General features: G+C 45.2%; 1 protein-coding gene and 1 long non-coding RNA gene across 4 annotated transcripts in view; one reads left to right on the forward strand and one right to left on the reverse strand.

The window, feature by feature from the left end:
- Positions 1-1,082: 1,082 nt before the first annotated feature.
- LOC134478694 (uncharacterized) lies at positions 1,083-3,043 on the reverse strand. The gene is made up of 3 exons (XR_010051478.1): positions 2,725-3,043; positions 2,059-2,158; positions 1,083-1,400 (listed from the first exon to the last, which is right to left on the reverse strand). It is a non-coding gene; the product is annotated as an uncharacterized LOC134478694 (long non-coding RNA).
- Positions 3,044-12,261: 9,218 nt separating this feature from the next.
- Positions 12,262-17,844, forward strand: part of Susd1 (sushi domain containing 1) — a 143,984-nt gene continuing 138,401 nt past the window's right edge. For all 3 annotated transcript variants that reach the window (XM_013145888.3, XM_063260817.1, XM_063260825.1), the window contains exon 1: positions 12,262-12,972. In XM_013145888.3, the coding sequence (XP_013001342.2) occupies positions 12,879-12,972 (94 nt within the window). In that variant the 5' untranslated portion in view covers positions 12,262-12,878. The remainder of the gene's footprint in view (positions 12,973-17,844) is intronic.

The raw sequence follows: 17,844 nt of genomic DNA on the forward strand, positions 1-17,844 counted from the left end.
TCTCTTCTTGAAGCTGGGTCAAAGAAATTTCCTGATTTTCCTCCACCTTTAGCTGGCCATGAAAAATGCCATCCAGTAATAGGTCATAGAACCTTCCTCATTCCACATGGCTCTACTCCATAATCATGAGGAAGGAATGCTAAAGAATCTGAACAGACAGGCTTTGCTGGGGTTTCCCGCCCAGTCTATCAGCAGTCACACCTATACAGTGAAATTTCCATAAAATTCTCCAAAGGACCAGATTCAAAGAGTTTCTGTTCACCTGAACACATGGAAGCTCACAGCAAGGTGAAGAAGATTCACTCATACACCTTCTAGACCTTGCCCGGAGTACCCTCTTACCTGACTTCTTATATATGTCCTTTAAAATACCCCTTACAGCCAGGTGTGGTGGCACACACCTGTGACCCCAGCACTATGTGAGACTGTGGCAGGAGGATCACAAGTTTGAGCCCAGCCCAGGCAACTTAAGGACATGGTGAGAATTTGTCTTAAAATAATTGCTAGGGATACAGCTCAGTGTGAAGGCAGGGGTTCAATCTCCAGCCACAAATCCTTTACAGTGAGCCACTGTGGGCTACTCCAGCAAATCAACCAAATCTGTGAGAACACCAGTTTAAAGCCAGCTGGCCAGAAGCTCCAGAGGCCTAGATTTTTGAGTGGGTCTGAAACAGGAGCAGACCTGGGCACCAAATCCTCAGTCCAGGGCTTTGACACCATCTCCAGGTGGAACCCCAGTGGTGTCAGAGCTGAGTGAGGCTGGAGAACACCCGACTCGAATCTGCGGCAGACCTGCTTGCTGGCTTGCTGGTGGGGAGAAATCCCACACTTTTCAGGCTCACAGAAGTGGTATATTATAGGAGAAACTGAATTGGAGCATATTTTTCTACTTTGTAAGCTACACCTCAATTTTTAAAAAATAAGAGAAATGATTCACTTGAAAGTTGCACTATGCCTTGCAAGCAGGCAGTCGTGAGTTCGATCCCTGGTACCGATAAAAACGAAAAAAAAAAGAAAAAAAGACAAAAAAAAAAAAAAAAAAAAAAAAAAAAGAAAGTTGCACTGGAAATCCAGATGAGGTATTATTACCTCGAGCACCAAAATAGGACCGATTTATATTTTTAAAAGATGACTGATTTATGATACAGATACAGAGCACATTAACAAAACACACAGAGCTAAGATGCTTACACAACCTTATAAAGGTGGAAAGAGAGTCCTCGGGGAAGTGAACTTTCTCTTACAGCTCCGGAGAGGGCAGTGAGACGAAACAGATGAATGTGAGCAAGAGCCACAAATGTCTTCCCCTGTCTGCATCATTCTTAGCTGTAGCTGCAGCTAAAAGCTGGGCTGAGGGGTTGTGGTCCAGTGGTAGAGCACAGGCTTAGCAACACCGGGCACTAGACAAAGAAACAAAAAGTAGCTGATTTCTGTTTTTGTCCCTGAAGTGAAACTACAAAGTGAAGTTTACTACTTAGCAAGCAAAGATGACAGTCATGAAACAGGAGGCTCCCAGAGAAGCCACTGGAGCCACAGAAAGTGGCCACTGGCCTCAGCCGACTGGGAGGCTCCAGGCAGCACTTCCCTTACTCCCCACCTCTGCCTCCTGCTCTGCAGAGGCCTGGAGCTGCATCCTCTGTAACAAAAGCTTCATGTATTCCTACCACAGCAGGATTCTCACCGGGGCTGAAACGCTTGTCCTAACTCTTAACGCCAAATGGCCAAGACTCTGCAGCAGAAATGAGAACAGTCAAAAATCATGTCTTTGTGCTGGATGTGGTGGCACATGCCTATACTGTCAGCCCTTAGGAGGCTGAGGCAGGAGAATCACCTTGAAATCGAGGCCAGCTTGGACTACGTGGTGAGACTCTGTCCCAAGAAACAAAAACCAACCAAACAAAACAAAACCATGCAACTGGAAAAAGTCAAATGCAACAAGTAAGTAAACAACCTCCTGATGACACTGAAGTTATCACCACTAGAGAAATAAACCCACCCTATAAAAAGAAGTAGGGTTTTTGGAAATTTAAAGCATGACTGCTGATATTTAAAAAATACCTTGCAACAGATGACTGAAGAAGAGTAGAATGGGCATGGATGGAGGTCAAATTCACAAGCAGGAAGTTCACAAAATTGGATTAGAGCAATCTCCTGTATCCTGTGAATAAAGTTAAGAAAAGGAAGCAAATAACAAAAATACCGAGTCAGGAGGCTAGAGGCAAGTTGGTTTTTGTTTATTAAAAATTTTAACCAAAAATTCCAGAAAGGATACATAGAAAAAATTAAGGAACAAAATAATAAAAATGTTTTAATTTAATTTTTTTTTAAGTCTCTGCTGAAGAGAGGCTGAAGTCTACAAACTGAAAGGGCCCTATAAGTGCTGGGAAGGAATAATGAAACACTGTGTCCTCAGGAAACCTGAGTTCCTGGGATATCCCAAAAGGTGTGGGAGTGGGGAGAGAAGATCCAGGGCAACAGAAGCCTTTTTTTTTTTTTTTTTTTTTTTTTGCCAGTGGTGTGGCTCAAATTCAGGGCCTCACAAATATCGGGGGAAATGTTTTACCACAGACTACACCTCCAGCTCCCAGAGGACAAAATTCTGAGGGAAAATTATTTTGAATTCAGAATTTATACTTCATCAAGTGACACTTAAATATTCTGAATTCAAGATTCTATACTGGGTTCATCCACGAGAAAATGAGAGCAAAATTGGCGTGTACTCACATGTGCAAAGATTCACAAAGTTGTCATGTAGGGACGCTTTTTGCAAGAGCTACATGGAAATCCACCACCAGGGCTAAAAGCAGGAAGAAGAGAAAGAGGAAGCCATAGGCCACAAACAACACTGGTTAGCAAAGAAACCAATAAAACCTGTAGCTAAATTCCACTGCAAAATAACTGAAGAAAGTATGTTTTGAAGATTGTGTGTTAGCTGAGGTTGCTGATAATGAGCCCTCGCTGTCACCCTGCCTTTATCAGTGCATCTGGAGCGCTCAGCCCTCACAGCTGCTGGGCCTCTCCACTGTGGTGCTGGCCCTGTGGCTCTGCTTTTGAGGCCTAGCTCATTGTAGGGTGGTGGTTGGCTGCCAGGGTCCTCAGCTGATCCTGAGTCCGGAAGTGGGCTCCAGTGGACTTCCTGTCAGGGTTTGCGGAACAAACAGACCAAGAGCTGAGGCTTCCTCCAATGAGGCAGATAACTTTGTGTGTGAGAGACAGGCAGAGAGACAGAGAGACAGAAAGAGGTAGAGAGACAGAGAGAGAGAAAGAGAGGCAGAAACACAGAGATATAGACACAGACACCAACAAAGAGAGAACCTAAACCCTGTGTCACTTGGTATCATCCTCACTCCATCATCTAAGGTCAGGGAGGATGCATGTTATTTCTGCCAGCTCCTGCCTTATCCTGTCTGGTGGAGTCTGAATTTTGCCCCAAATCTAAATCCAAATCCTCCTGCTGCCCTAGGAGCTTTTGGGAGCACAGGGTATCTTGAGTTCCTTTTGGGTGTGCTTGCCAATGTGAAGTGAGGAGGAGGCCCCCATCGTAAAAGAAGAAGGAGCTGAGGATCTCTGCCTACTATGCTGAGCTGTTCCTTCCTGCCGTGCTTGTTTTGGTTTTCTGAGGACACTGGTGTTTTGGATGGGTGCTATGCTTTGAATATGACTTGTGTCAGTCGCATAGTCGTGGACGCCTATAATTCCAGCACTCATGACACTGAGGCAAGAGGAGGCTGGCTGAGTTCAAGGCCAGCCTGGCTACATAATGAGTCCCTGGCCAGCCTAGACTCTGGACTATGTAGCAATACCCTGTTTCAAGAAAAAAAAAAAAGAGAAAAGATTCGGCCCTTGTGAAACTCAGAGTTTAATCCCTACCATAAGGTATTAAGAGATTAAGAGTGGAAATATAATTAGAATATGATATTTTGAGGCCTTTGGGAAGTGATTAGAATTACATAGGATCATGGGGTAGAGCCTATCTATGATTGAATAGTGCTGCTTTTATGGGGAGCGGAAAAGAGACCAGAGGCCACACACACACACACACACATGTGCGTTCGCACACATGCTACCAAATCACCTGTGCTACTTCAGGGTGCTGCCAGAAAGGAGGCCTTCACCACATGTGCCCCTCAATCTTGGGCTGAAACTGTGAGCCAAGTCAGACCTCTCTTCTTTGTAAAATTGGAAAGAAAATTCTACCTTGTCAACAGAAGTGTGTCAGTAACCACAGAAAAGGGAAAAAGGCTGTGGGCTTCAAGTCAAGTTAATGGATTCTAGCAGAGCCCAGTGCTATAGCCAGCACCACAGTTGTGGCCCCAGGTCCACAGACTAAATCCAGGTAAGGTGTTTTTTTTTTTTTGTTTTTGTTTTGTTTTGTTTTGTTTTTTGTCTTTTTTTCCTTTTTACTGGTACCGGGGATCGGTACCAGTAAAGCGCCTTGCAAGGCAGGTGCTTATGCCACTGAGCTAAATCCCAGCCCCCAAGGTATTTGTTTTGAGCATGTGTTTTGAGGAGGCTGGGTGTGGAGAAGGCAGAGTAGTTCTATGTTCCTCAGAAGGCGATAGGGTCTAAAAATCATTGAGCTTCCATTGAGCTGTCTTTAATCCCAGCCCTAGGGAGACTGAGGTGGCACGATTGTCATGAGTTTGAGGCCAGCCTGAACTGCATAACAAGAGCCTGTCTAAATAAATAAATAAATAAATATATGAAAAGTCCATGTTTATTACATAGATATGGAAGCAGGGATAGTTCTCCAGGATGACAGGTCCCAAATCTGCTTGACATGATGGTTCCAGTCTGGGAGGAGTGCTGGGTCTCCTCTCATGGTGGCCTTCAAGTGTTCTCAGATGTTGTCAGCTCAGGGTAGGTGTGTGCGGGTGGAGGAGGCTATAAACAGAGAGACTGTTCCTTTCATCAGTTTCAAAATCGCAGGTTTTAAGCTGATACCGTTCACAAACTCCAAACATGTAAACCATTCCTGTTCATGCAGACTTCAAGCAGTCAGTCCAACACCAGAGTACATGAGGCTCTTGACAATGAGATAGTCAAGTCCTTCCTGAAAACAACCACATATAAACTGTCTGTGTATAATTTGCAGCCCTGCTGGTGGTCTTCCCAAACCAACTTCTAGGAAAAGCAAATAGTTTCTGGCCAGGAGTGTGGTCACCAGGCAATGGATTTTTCCAGGAGACACCTAGGATATTTGATGTCCATCCTGCCTGCCTCCTTCTCCTCTGGCCTTGTACCCAGATTGGAATCTACCAGGGAAACCCAAACTTTCTATCAGAAGCAGGCACTGTGAAAGGCAGCCTGGGGGAAGGTCCTGGGAAGAGCAAAGCAGTGTTCAGACTGAAAGCCTCCTATAGTATTTACCTCCCTGGCCCTCCACATTCCCAGGCTCCCGCAGCCCTCTCCAGGCTCTTCTAGGATTCCTTACATTTGTGTTGTAGATGGTGAGTGGAGGCAGGTATGGCAGTGTATCCCTGTCATCGCAGGCCTCTGGGAGGCATAGCCAGGAGACTCAGACGCAGGAGAATCCAAAGTTCAAGCACAGGCCAGGCAATTTAGCAACTTTGTAAAATCCTGTCCCAAAATAATTTTTTTTTTAAGAAAAAGACTTGGAGCTATAATTCAGTAAAAAGGCTCTGAGTTCAGTCCCAAGAACAGGAAAAAAAAAAAAAAAAAAAAAAAAAGCGTGGAGTGAGACTGAGGCTTCCAAGGGACTTTCTCTATAAATCGTATCCTATATGTGACGGGAGCCACAGTTGCTTTGGAAAGTCCTATATATTTGTGTGTCTGATAAAAGTTAGCATGTTTTTTTGGTGGGGTCTTTTTTATTTTACTATTTTAACCATTTTTAAATGCACAGTTGAGTATTATGTAATTTATACTGTGGTGTAACTATTGCCACTAACCACCCACAAAGCCTTTTTTTTCGTTTTGAAGAACTAAAATTCTATATCTGTTATGCATGACACCATCCCCCATCCTCTGGCACCCTGCATTCTACTGCCTGTCTCTATATTTTGACTTCTCTAAATATCTCATGTGAGTGAAATTATACAGTACCGTTCTTTTGTGAGTGGTCTCTTTAATTTAGCATAATTCTGCAAGCCTGCAGCATGTGTCAGAACTTCCTTTCTACGGCTGAATAATATTGAACCATATTTATCCATTCATTTGTCAGTGGACTTAGGTTTGCACTTACCCTTTGGCTATGGTAAATAATGTTTCTATTAATATGGGTGTACAAAATTTTTGTTATTACTGAATACTTTAGCAAGATACATTTAGACACAAGTCAATATTTTGTAACCTTTGATTGTGGGAAACTGGAGCAAACTTTCATTCTAAAGCTATCAGAAACTTCCTTCCTGGGCCTCCAAGGTAAGAACAATTTTGTTCTGGAAGGACTCTTTTTTTCTTTTTGTCTTTTTCCTTTTCATCGGTACCGGGGATTGAACTCACGACTGCCTGCTTGCAAGGCAGGTGCCTTATGCCGCTGAACTAAATCCCCAACCCCTGGAAGGACTCTTTTTAGGAGGTGGTCTGGATCATGTGAAACTGTTCCAGGCTATTCAGGATCACATTAAGTACTGGTCAGCAGTCTCAGTAATTTAGGTGGAACTGAACACCACAGGAAGTAAGAGAGTAAATTGGTATAAAAAAGCTTTTAAAACATGAAGTTAAAATGATCTTTAACAGTGTGGAAATTAATAATTTTTCTTATGAGGCCAGGAAACTGATACTTGTGTGGCTGACAAAGGAGAAAATATGATTAACAATATGTAGAAAGGAACAAAACAGAATGTTTTGAATTGCTAAGAAGTGTACTTTGCATTTTCTTCCATGATTCTTACATAGTGGTTCTGAATTAATTTAAACTACTGTGAAATTTGCATATTACATTAATATGTACAATAGTAACTTAAAGTGTACATATTTTAGTGACATATATTTTTTTTCCACTCTAACTTCCTTCTCCCATGGTAGAAATTTTGGTGAAGGACACGTGGCAAAGCCAATCCAATGTAATTCTTCAAAGCTACCTGGCTCATTGAGGGTGTGCCTGCCTGTTTAAAAGCACTGTTGCATATACAATTTGGCATGGGGATGTGTCTGAAAAGGGGAGAAGAAAACAAATTGTTTTTTCCTTTTGTAATTTTACACTCAAAACAGAACACTGGTGATCAGATGTCAGGGAGTTTCCCTCCACACATTGTTAAAAGAAAAACTTAGACAAATTAAATTTGCAGTGTTTTATTGTTTTATTGAGCAAAGAATCATGAATTGGGCAGCCCTCATAACCAGAAGAGCTTCAGTGGGACTCTAGGGCTGTCATGTGCCTGGGTAACTTAGAGAGGAAAAGAGAAGTGAGCTACTGAAAAACGGAAGTAAGGTACAGAGCCGGCTGGATTGGCTCCAGGGTAGCAATTGTCTTTTATAAACATAGTTTGAACACTTGGCCATCTGCAATTGACTGAGACTCAGTTGCTGGGATTGGCTGAGACTCAGTTACAAAGGCGCATTAAGTTGGTTTTCAGTTTGTTTACACACTAAATTAAGCTACAGTTTGGTACATAGGACTGGCCCAAATTTAGTTAGATTTAACGCCATCAAGCAGTTTTCCAGCAGACACCAGCTGGCTGTCCTGTAATTCAGTTCAGTTCTGACACCTATCTACCCTGTGCCATAAACCTACGCCCCCACTTCAGATGACAGTGTCAAGTGCCAGCTTGTGACCTGCGTTTCTGACTAGCTGAACCCCATTCTGGAGTTTAGTAGATTGCTAAGATGTTTTACAAAGCTCAGAAAAACACTTATGTCTATTACAATGGAGATTATAAAAGATACAGGTGAACAGCCAGGTAAAGAGATGCAAGGTATGGTGGTGGAGTGGAACTTCCTTTCCCTCTCTGGGCCTATTACCCTTCTAATGTCTCTACATTTTAGTGATCCATTCACAGCATATCAAACCTCATGGTGGGTACACGCATGCGTGTAATCCCAGTGTTTAGGAGGCTGAGGCAGAAGGATGACCTCAAGTTCATAGCCAGCCCGGGCTACACAGTGAGTTCAAGGCCAGTTTGAAAAAAGTATCAAATCTCATTGTTCAGGAGTTTTTACAGAGCTTTACCTTCAGTCCCTCTTTCCTAGAGTTTGGTGAGTGGGGTTGAAAGTTCCAACCCTCTGATCACTTGGTCTTTCCGGGGATGAGTTCCATCCTCAGCCTTTTTGAAGGGACCATGTAAGTCAACTTATTAGCATAAACTCAGGTATTATAACAGGGGCTCATTATGAATTACCAAAGATACTACTACATTCAAGAGATTTCCAGGGCTTTAGTAGCTCAGTGATAGGAGTCTGGGCCAAAACCAAACACTGTGTCTTTTATACCAAAGTGTAGCTTTGACTGTTACCTCAGTATCTGGGAAGGGCAGAGAGAGGTTCAGGACTCGGGGTGATGGTGGTGCCATTTTGAAATCAGGAGTCAAAATTCTTTGATGAAGGGGTTAAAATATAAATGCCATTGAAGAAAGCATGCTTTCCAAACTCTCTTTTAGAAGTTGTTGGTATTTTTGCCAAGAACAGTTTTTTTTTTTTTTTTTTTTTTGTCTTTTTCACTTTTATTGGTACCGGGGATTGAACTCACAACTGCCTGCTTGCAAGGCAGGTGCTTATGCCACTGAGCTAAATCCCCAGCCCTGCCAAGAACAGTTTTAATCCTGTTTTCTCATCAGTAATCTCACTGCTCTAAATTTAAAACTACTTTCATACTCTGTTTTAACTCTCATGACAAATACTGATAAAGAGATGATCTTTCATGTTGTCATCCAATAAACTGGACCCTGGATGAATAATAAGTACATTTAAAACATTTTTTGAATGAGTAAATAAGGTCTTGACTTTTGGGCCGGGGATTTAGTTCAGTGATGTAAGTGCCTGCCTGGCAAGCACTAGGTCATGAATTCAATCCTGATAATACCAAAAAAAAGTGGGGGGCTGGGAATTTAGCTTAGTGGCAGAAGGAAGCGCCTACCTTGCAAGCCTGAAGTTGTGAGTTTGATCCCTGGGACCAAAAAAAATAAAAAGATCTTGACTTCTGTTTTTGGTGGTCCCAGGGATCAAACTCACCACTGCGCTTGTCAGGCAAGTGCTTACGCCACTGAGCTAAATCCCAAGTCCTTAAAACATTTTTTGAAAGCAAAAGAAATGAGCCCATAAAAAGAGATATTTTCCTGCAGTAACAGGGATTGAACCCAGGACCTCACACTTGCTAGGTAAGTGCTGTGCCACTAAGCTACATCTCCAGTCCTTATTTTTATTGTATTTTGAGATGTCTCACCAGATTGCCTTGGCTGGCCTTGAATTTTCACCCTTCTTGCCTTATCTCAGTTATAGTCATGCATCACCATTCCCAGCAAAAATAATTTTTGAAAGTCACTCAGTATGATGTAGAACGCACAGTAACATGGATTGTGTTAAAGTACAATTCTTTGGGATGGGGATGTAGCTCAGCAGCACAAGCACCTGCCTGGCTCAGTACCAAGAGTCCTGAGCTTGACTCTTGGTACAAAAACAAAAGTATCATTCTTCAAAATACAACTCAAGCTGGGGATTTAGCTCAGTGGCTCAAGCGCTTGCCTGGTAAGTGCGAGTTCATGAGTTTGATCTTTGGTACAAAAACAAAAACAAAAGCAAAAACAAAAAACTGTAACTCATGCAAAAATAAAATCTATCTGATGGGCACGATGTACAGATGTAATTCCAGTACTCTAGGAGGCTGATTCAGAAGAACTGCAATTTGAGTACAACCTGGGCAATTTAGTGAGACACTATCTCAAAAATAAATCAATAAGTGAGTAAAAATAAAAAAGGGCCGGGGATGTAGATTAGGGCAAAAGCCTGGAGTTCAATCCACTATCGAACAAACAATCTAAGATCCTGTCCAATTAATGATTCAGTAAGATACTGATTTCAGGGGCTGGAGGTTTAGCTCAGCGGCATAAGCACCTGCCTTGCAAGCAGGCACTCGTGACGATAAAAAGGAAAAAGACAAAAAAAAAAAAAAAAAAAAAGATACTGATTTCAAAGGAAAACTGGTAAATATATTAAGGTTCAAAGGAAATTTGAAATTAGGGTGATGATAAAAATTTTTTTGAACTCGGAATTGAATCGAGGACCTTTACACAGAGCTACACCCTCAGATCTTTCCATTTTTATTTTGAGAGAAGACCTTGCTAAATTACAAAGTTGCCCAAGCTGGGCTCAAACCTGGAATTCTCTTGCCTGAGCCTCCTAGAGAGCTGGAATCACAGGCAGGAGCCCATGAAATGTGTTTGCTGATAGAAGCCAAACTGGTTAACTACTTAGTATCACTAAGGCCAAAGTAATTACTGAGTTTCTTATATTTTACCTGGTGTAAGTCACTTTTATTTCTACTAGGAAACATGTGTTTTCTTTGCTATAGGCAAGCCACTGTTGTGTTATCATGTCTCTATAAGTTAACTTCTACCCATGGAGATGGAAAATAGTCCAGTCAGAGGGCATCTTTGAGGATACAGACACTTTAGAATCAGAGAATCTCATGAGGTTCTACTAAACAGCACCCAACCCAGCACCAAACTGAAAGGACACCCAGGCATCTCTCACTCATTTCCATGTTTTGGACACTTTTCCTGACCTCATCAATGAAAACCAAATGTATGTACAGTAAGTCCTTGACTTAGGAAGGAGTTCCTTTCAGGGAGAACGTGATTGTAAGTTGGATTCTTTCCTAAGTACGATGAAGTGAATCCTATACACCTTTCACACAAATATACAATGTAAAGGATAGAAACCGGACACACAGATACTGTAAATAAACTATTTTTACTTCACAGTTGCCTTAAAATGGTGGCACACTATAACCGGTGTGGAGAGGGCTGCATGGAGTGAATTGGTAAGAAGAGAGGGACTAACAGGAGGAGGGAGGTGAGGTGGGAGATGGTGGAGTTGAAGGATCATTTTCAATAACAGATGCAGGTAAAATGGAATTTCACTCACACAGGGTGTTTGTTTGCTTGCTTGCTTTCTGAGACAGGGTCTTGCTTTGTAGTTTAGGCTGGCCTCAAACTCGCAGCGATCCACGTGACTCAGGCTCTGGAGTGCCACTGCATCTGGCTGACCCAAGATTTTGGAGAAATTCCATTGTTGACAGTCTTAAAAAAAACGATCGAGGGCTGTCTGAGTAGTGTTACACTATCACACTGTGCAGCGAGCACCCAGCAGCGCAACTGTGACTACACCGAACAGACGCATGAGCTACTTCTGCAATTTGTTCCCATCTGTGCAAGTTCGCAGGGGAGGTCCTTTGGTGTCTGTGAAAGTTCCCAACTCTAAAGTTCATAAGTTGGGGACTTACTGCATACATTCATATATGTTTACATTTAATTATTTTGGAAGGGATGTGGAGGATGGAGGTATAGGTTGGTTAAAACGAGTCTTAAGTGAATGGTTTATTTGTTGAAACCATTACACGATATCAAAGTTCATGGAGAACTGACCTCACCAATAAATTATTTAAAAAGTAAACTGCCACATCCGCACTATCCATCTACTTTCTAAAGCAGGCTCCTATCTGCTGCATAAAAATAATTTGCTGCATAAAAATAATTTTGCAAAAAGCCTGCTACAAAAGTCTAGGAGGTTTATTTTTAATGATTCCTTTGTAAGGCTGCACAAGTTCCGCCCTTACATGGGTGTGTGTGGCTGTGGTTAGATTTTGGGCAAGCTCATGGTAGAGAAAGCAGCTAAGATGTGGGGTGAAGGGTGGGTGTCCTGCACTGGATGAAGGGACAGACATCCTGAGCTCAAAGCCTTCACTCTGGATACTCCCTCTCCGGTTACCCCAGCGTGCAAGTCCCTGTATACAGACCTCTATCTCAGTAGTTCCCATCACCGACTCAGTTATCCAAATCAGAAACCTAAGTAATGTCTGTCATTTTTCTTTCCTCCTTTTTTCCATAAATCCAGTGGCTTCTATTTCTGAAGAGCCTCATTTTCCACTTCTCTGCAAACTCCCTTGCCAGCACCCAGCGCCCCCTCAACATCTCCTCTGTCTGGGCTCCAGCAGCAGCAGCAGCCCTCAGAGGCTTCCTCGAGGAGGCGACAACCACGCCCGATCACTTCTCAGCAGCCTCCCTCGCCTGGTTTACGAGGATTTATTTACCTCTCCAGTAAACTTGTTTCTCTTCAATCATCCATGTCCACCCTAAGAGGGTCTGCACCCCACTTTTAGTTCACACTCCCTGGGCTTGGTCTCTGCGCCGCCTTTCTCGCCCCCTAGGTTTCTCCTCGACGTCCTTCTTGTCTTTTTGGCCTCTGACTTCCACCCCGACGCCGCGAGGTGGGGTCTCCTGGGGGCTGCCAGCTGCTCGCCAGCACACGCAGTTCCCCGGGCCAAGGGTCTCGGCCTGAGAGGTCCAGGCCAACGCTTCCCGAACTCCCACCTCTCCCAACTCCAAGAGCTGCTCTTCTTGCGCCCTGCACCCCGCTTCCTCGTCCTCCCCGGGGCTCCTTCTGGAGCTGTCAGAGGTCTGGGGTCCCACACCCCACGCGCGCGCGGAAGCCGCCTGCTCCCCAGCATAAGGCCGCGCTTTCCTTGGGTCACGGGGGCGCAGCGACCTCCTTCGGACGGCGACGGCGGTCCCGACCCACGTGGCGCCCGGGGCAGCGTGGGGCAGCGGGCGCGGCTCCAGGCGCCAGGTCGGGCGGGTGCGCGCCCCGGACCCCGCCGCGCCGTCGCCCCCCTGCGCGGCGCCGGAAGCGGCAGGGCCGGCCCCCTCTTATCTCGCGCCTCGGGGGCCGGGTCGGGAGAGGCGGAGGACGACGGCGACGGCATGGCCCGGGGCTCCCGGGGTGCGCGCCGCCTGCTGCAGCTCCAGCTGCTGCTCTGCCTGACGCTTGGCGGGACCGCGGCGCCCAGAGCCGACGGTGAGTGACAGGGGTGCGGCCCGCCTGCGGGGTCCCTGGCGGGGTCCTCGGGGACTCGGGGTGCGCTCAGGACGCTTCCCCGCCCCAAGGCCGCGCCAGCGCGGAGCCCGGGGAGTGCAGGTGGGGCGGGCTCTGGCTGTTTGGGACCGCGAAGGCGGAGCTCATGGAAGCAGGAGGGGCTCCCCGCCCCGCCCCGCCCGGAGCCGCAGAGCTCTGGATTTGCGGGGTGCGCGACACGCGCCCCCTTGGGGCTGGCTGCAGCCGGAGCGTGTGGAGCGGTGGGGGCTGGGCGAGCCCGCGCGCTGTGGGCAGGGACTCGCTGCATTGTCACGCTTCCGGCTCTGCTCTATGTGACCAGCTCGTGACCTGAAGCAGTTTTCTTTTTACTTACAGTTTTTCACTTCGATGAATAATTGGGTGTTATGTTGAGAAAAGTGTAAGGAAGTTTTCAGGCATAGACAGCATTATTCATTCCTTCATTCATTGACTAGACGGCCGTCGAGTAGCTTCTTTGGGCAGAATGTGAGCAGCATGGCGCTGGCCCTCGCTGAGCTGATGATCTGGAGGAAGACAGACAAGCAAAGGTTCCATTTCTAGGCATTTGGTAGTTGTAGGTGTCTTTTTTCCTCTTCTGCAAAATACAGTGTTGACCGTGGTTGGAGCTGAATCCTTACAGAGAGGGTTCAGAAAGTAGGGGAGGTGACGTTCGCCCACATAACCGAAGAGGAGGCCGAAATGACAGACGAGCTCAGGGAAGGCGAGGGTGATCCAAAGAGGGAAAGCTGACATCTGGCTGAGGGTTGGCATCCAGGATGACGTGACCCTTCGGCTGGACCATCAGGGATTTGGGAAAAGAGAAAGATAGCAGAGGACAGACAGCCATATGGAAATGTGTGAAGAATGAGTGACTTCTACACATGGAAGCATTGGGACCTGTAGCTCAGTTTGGTTTGGAAGAGATGGATGAGAAATGAGGATAATTTCATCAGAAGCAGAAAAAGGCCGTGGACTTTACCGCTCCTGGGTGATGGGAAGCCGTTGCACGTTTTTTTTTTTTTTTGTAAGAAGTGATAATAAAAAACATAAGTAAAGACACCACCTCCCCTGGCCACAATTTCCTTACTAAAACTAAACATGGATCCAGATGTGGAAGAGGATTTCCACGCTCAGGTTCCCATACCCTCACATTCTCTCTGTGACTTAGCATTTATGATTGGTGGGCATTTCTGTTGATGGCTCAGCCTTCTGGAATCACCCTTTTTGAAACATCCTGGTAGGCTTTTATTCTTCCCTACTTTGATATCCCATGGTGATATGCATAAAAGCTTGTTGACGCTAGAGGCCTATTTCTAGATCTTCGTGTGGAGATTGTCTTGCCGAGCAAACTGTCCATAGCGATTCCGTGAAGTTGTTGGGCTAACACAGCATCACACAAGCTCATTTCCCTCTTCTCTGCCCCTCTTTCTTTGGTGCTGGGGATCCATCCTAGGGCCTCTACATTTCTTCTAGCACTGAGCCCCGCCCCTGCCCATGAATTTGGGGAAAGGGAAGGCAGGGTGCCTGGTTGCTCTCCTCTCCTTGGGCAGACATTGTCTCTTCATTTACAACCTTGGAGAACCTGGTTTTATGAAAGGCTGGATCCTGACTGTGGACAACGTGGGGGAAACCCTGGAGGCTTAGAGCCTTTTGAGGCAGCTGTTGGAAAAGCTGGTTTAGCAGGTTCAAGGAGGGGCCTCCCAGTGGGAGAAGAGGGCTAGATGTGGATGATGAGGTGGGAATGGCACTGGAAGCAAGGGTTTAATCTTGGATGTAAAGGTGTAATGGGGCAGTACAGGAAAGGTACACTAAGGTTTTGGGACTGGGTTACGTGGATCCTTGGTTCTGAGACAGGACAAACTGCTAAACCTTGTGTTTTCTTCTAAAGCAGTCAGAGACTTCAAAGCTGCTTTAGCTAAAAACAGTGACTCTTGGGGCTGGGAATTTAGCTCAGCGGCATAAGCGCCTGCCTTGGAAGCAGGGAGTCGTGAGTTCTATCCCTGGTACAAATAAAAAACAAAACAAAACAAAACAGTAACTCTTCACTTGGGCCAACAGGTACCTTATAGGTAACTAAAATAGAGCAAAGCTTGACCTTCATTCTGTAGCTGTTTCTTATATTCCTTTAAAATTTTGGGTCAGATCGCCACTCAGATCTGCATGTAGGCATGTTAATCATTTGGGAGTGGGGCTGGAGGTTTAGCTCAGCGGCATAAGCGCCTGCCTTGCAAGCAGGCAGTCGTGAGTTCGATCCCCCGGTACCGATAAAAAAAATGAAAAAGACAAAAAAAAAAAAAAAAAAAAAAACCCAAAGGAAGAAATCATTTAGGAGTATCTGTCTAACAGCTGGCAATGCAGTTGATTAGTTTAAACTTACAACTTACATGACCTGTCTCATCCCTCTTGAAGAGTGAGGACATCAAGACATTTATGGGGACATTCAACGACCAGTGAGTGTCCAGAAATCACCAGTCATTTCCCTATACCTAAAGTAATCTTAGATTCCAACAGAGACTTCACAAAGCTGAGACTTCCCCAAGCAGAAATAATCATTCCATGGAGAAGAGGTTAAGTAATAAGGATTTCTTTAGAGCCATTTGTGATAGGGATTTTCGGCGTGGTTAGAGAGATGGGAAATGTAAAGTAAAAGTGACTTTTATTTTAAGGATGTGGAGAGAAACTCCATGACTGCCAAGGCCTGGTTTTCTCTGAGCGACACATGGTGTGGGGGGCATACATATAGCTTTGGTTTGGGGTCGGTGCCTAAAGTGGCATTGCTGACGCCCAAGCAGCCCATTAGAATTCATTTCGTGCCACAGATAAATTGCCTAGAGGCGGGGAAAATGACCTCAAGGTAAACGTCCCTTGGTCCCACCCCTCACTGCTGTAGTGTCCATCTAGGGCAAAATCCTTTCTTTTTTTTTTTGTTTGTCTTTTTCTTTTTTTATCGGTACCAGGGATCGAATTCACGACCACACACTTGTAAGTCAGGTGCATATGCCTCTGAGCTAAATCCCCAGCCCCACCTTTCAGTTTGTGTAAAGTCAGAACTGAGATCATGATCAACCAGACCTTAGCTTACCTCAGTCCCACTTTATTTCCTCAGCTCCTTTAAAAAAAAAAAAAAAAAGAAATCTGGCCTATTTCTTTGTTAATGAGCCAGTCTGATCCTCTAAAAGAGCTAAGTTCCATTCAACTCTTCAAGTCCCATTCAACTCCTTCCATTTTTCTCTTACTTTGTAACTTGACCTAATAAATCTGCCTATGCCACTTCTGATGTGTCCTGAAATGTTTTTCTGTGGTAAGCATCAACCTGCTCCAGCTGTGTGAGGTCTTCATCACTTCATTTGAGGGGTTTTGCTCAGGGACCTATCTGGTGACCGATCTATGGAGCAGAAAAAAGATTTGGAAAGAAAGGTGATGAGCTGTTTTGGATGTCTTGAATTTGGAGTACTGTTGTGACTTTTGGACAGGTGAAAATAGGAGTTAAGGGGGATGGGTTGTGCAAGTGACATAGACTTGAGGGTCACTTGAAGCCGTGCAGTTGACAGGTTAACATCAACAACAGGTTTTTGGGGAAGACCAACTGTAGATAGATGGTAGCTGCAGAGAGGAGAAGGAAGTAGCTAGCTAGCTAGTTTGGAATTTGGGTGTTGAGGAAGCCATAGAAAGGTCAAAGGTTTTGGACTTGGTGACTGGCCAGGGGTACCAGCAGGAAAGCAGTGAGGCCAGCAGCCAGAAGTAGGGACATGAGAGAAAGAGACTTTGGCTCCAGAGCCACCCCCCCTTATTTATTTATTTAGTCATACTGGGGATTGAACACAGGGGCTTTGCACTGAGCTATATTTTTATTTTGAGACAGGATCTTGCTAATTTACAAAATTGCCCAGACGGGGCTTGAATTTGTGATCCTTCTGCCTCAGCCTCCTAGAGTACTGAGATTACAGGTGTGCTCTACCAAATTTGGCTAGAATCAGAGAAGTTGGAAGAAGAAGAGGGCAAGGTGCCATTCATTTGGGTTGGCCAGATCACTACAAGAGGTTTTTGGGGTTAAAAGCTGTTATTCAGTAGAGAGGGAGGGAAATTGAAAATAAAAAAATAAGTGGCCACTCCTGGAACCCACATAAAGTTGGGCTATAAATAGGAGAAGTTCACCTCTAGAAAGGGTGTGGAGGGGAACTGCTCTTTGCTTCCTCCCCAACTGTCTACTTGGAGAATGCTGTTCATATTTCAAAACCGGCCTGCTGCTCTCACTTCTGGGAAGCCCGTTAGAGCTCTGCCCTTCTCTTGGCAGCACCAGTGGCACTGCTGGGGCCTCTGTTGTACACTTACCCTGTACTGTGAGCTCGTTGTTTATTTTTAAGTTATTTTGGTTTTTCCAGACAGGGTCTCACCAAATAGTCCAGGTTGGCCTTGAACTCTCTAGGTGGCACAGGCTGGCCCTAAAGTCAACATCTTCCTGCCTCAGCCTCCTGTTGGCTAGACAGAGCGCCTTATGGGAGGAGTTGTTGCTTGAATTAGGAATGTAATGTGGAAGTAAACAAGGATCCCCCAAATGAGAATCAGCCAAAGGTATTAATTCAGAGTTGGTTGCAGCAAGAGAGTCAGCCACCATCACTGGCCCAGGTAGAGACTCTTAGGCAGGCAGGGGTGGGAAGGCTTTCTAGAATATCCAGAAGAGGGCTTCGGATGTGCCCAGATGGCAGAAATTGGGCTTCACATGCATCCCATGTCCTTGAGGGGAGCATAAGTTGCTCTGTCTGCTTGATCCTAATTTGGAAGTGAAGGGAAAAGTTAGGGAAGCTGGCCATTACTAAGTCCTGACCATTGGGGCTG

Source organism: Cavia porcellus, unplaced genomic scaffold, assembly GCF_034190915.1.
Source record: "Cavia porcellus strain 051 isolate PalLab524CR breed Dunkin Hartley unplaced genomic scaffold, mCavPor4.1 scaffold_1, whole genome shotgun sequence".
Lineage (NCBI taxonomy): Eukaryota > Metazoa > Chordata > Mammalia > Rodentia > Caviidae > Cavia > Cavia porcellus.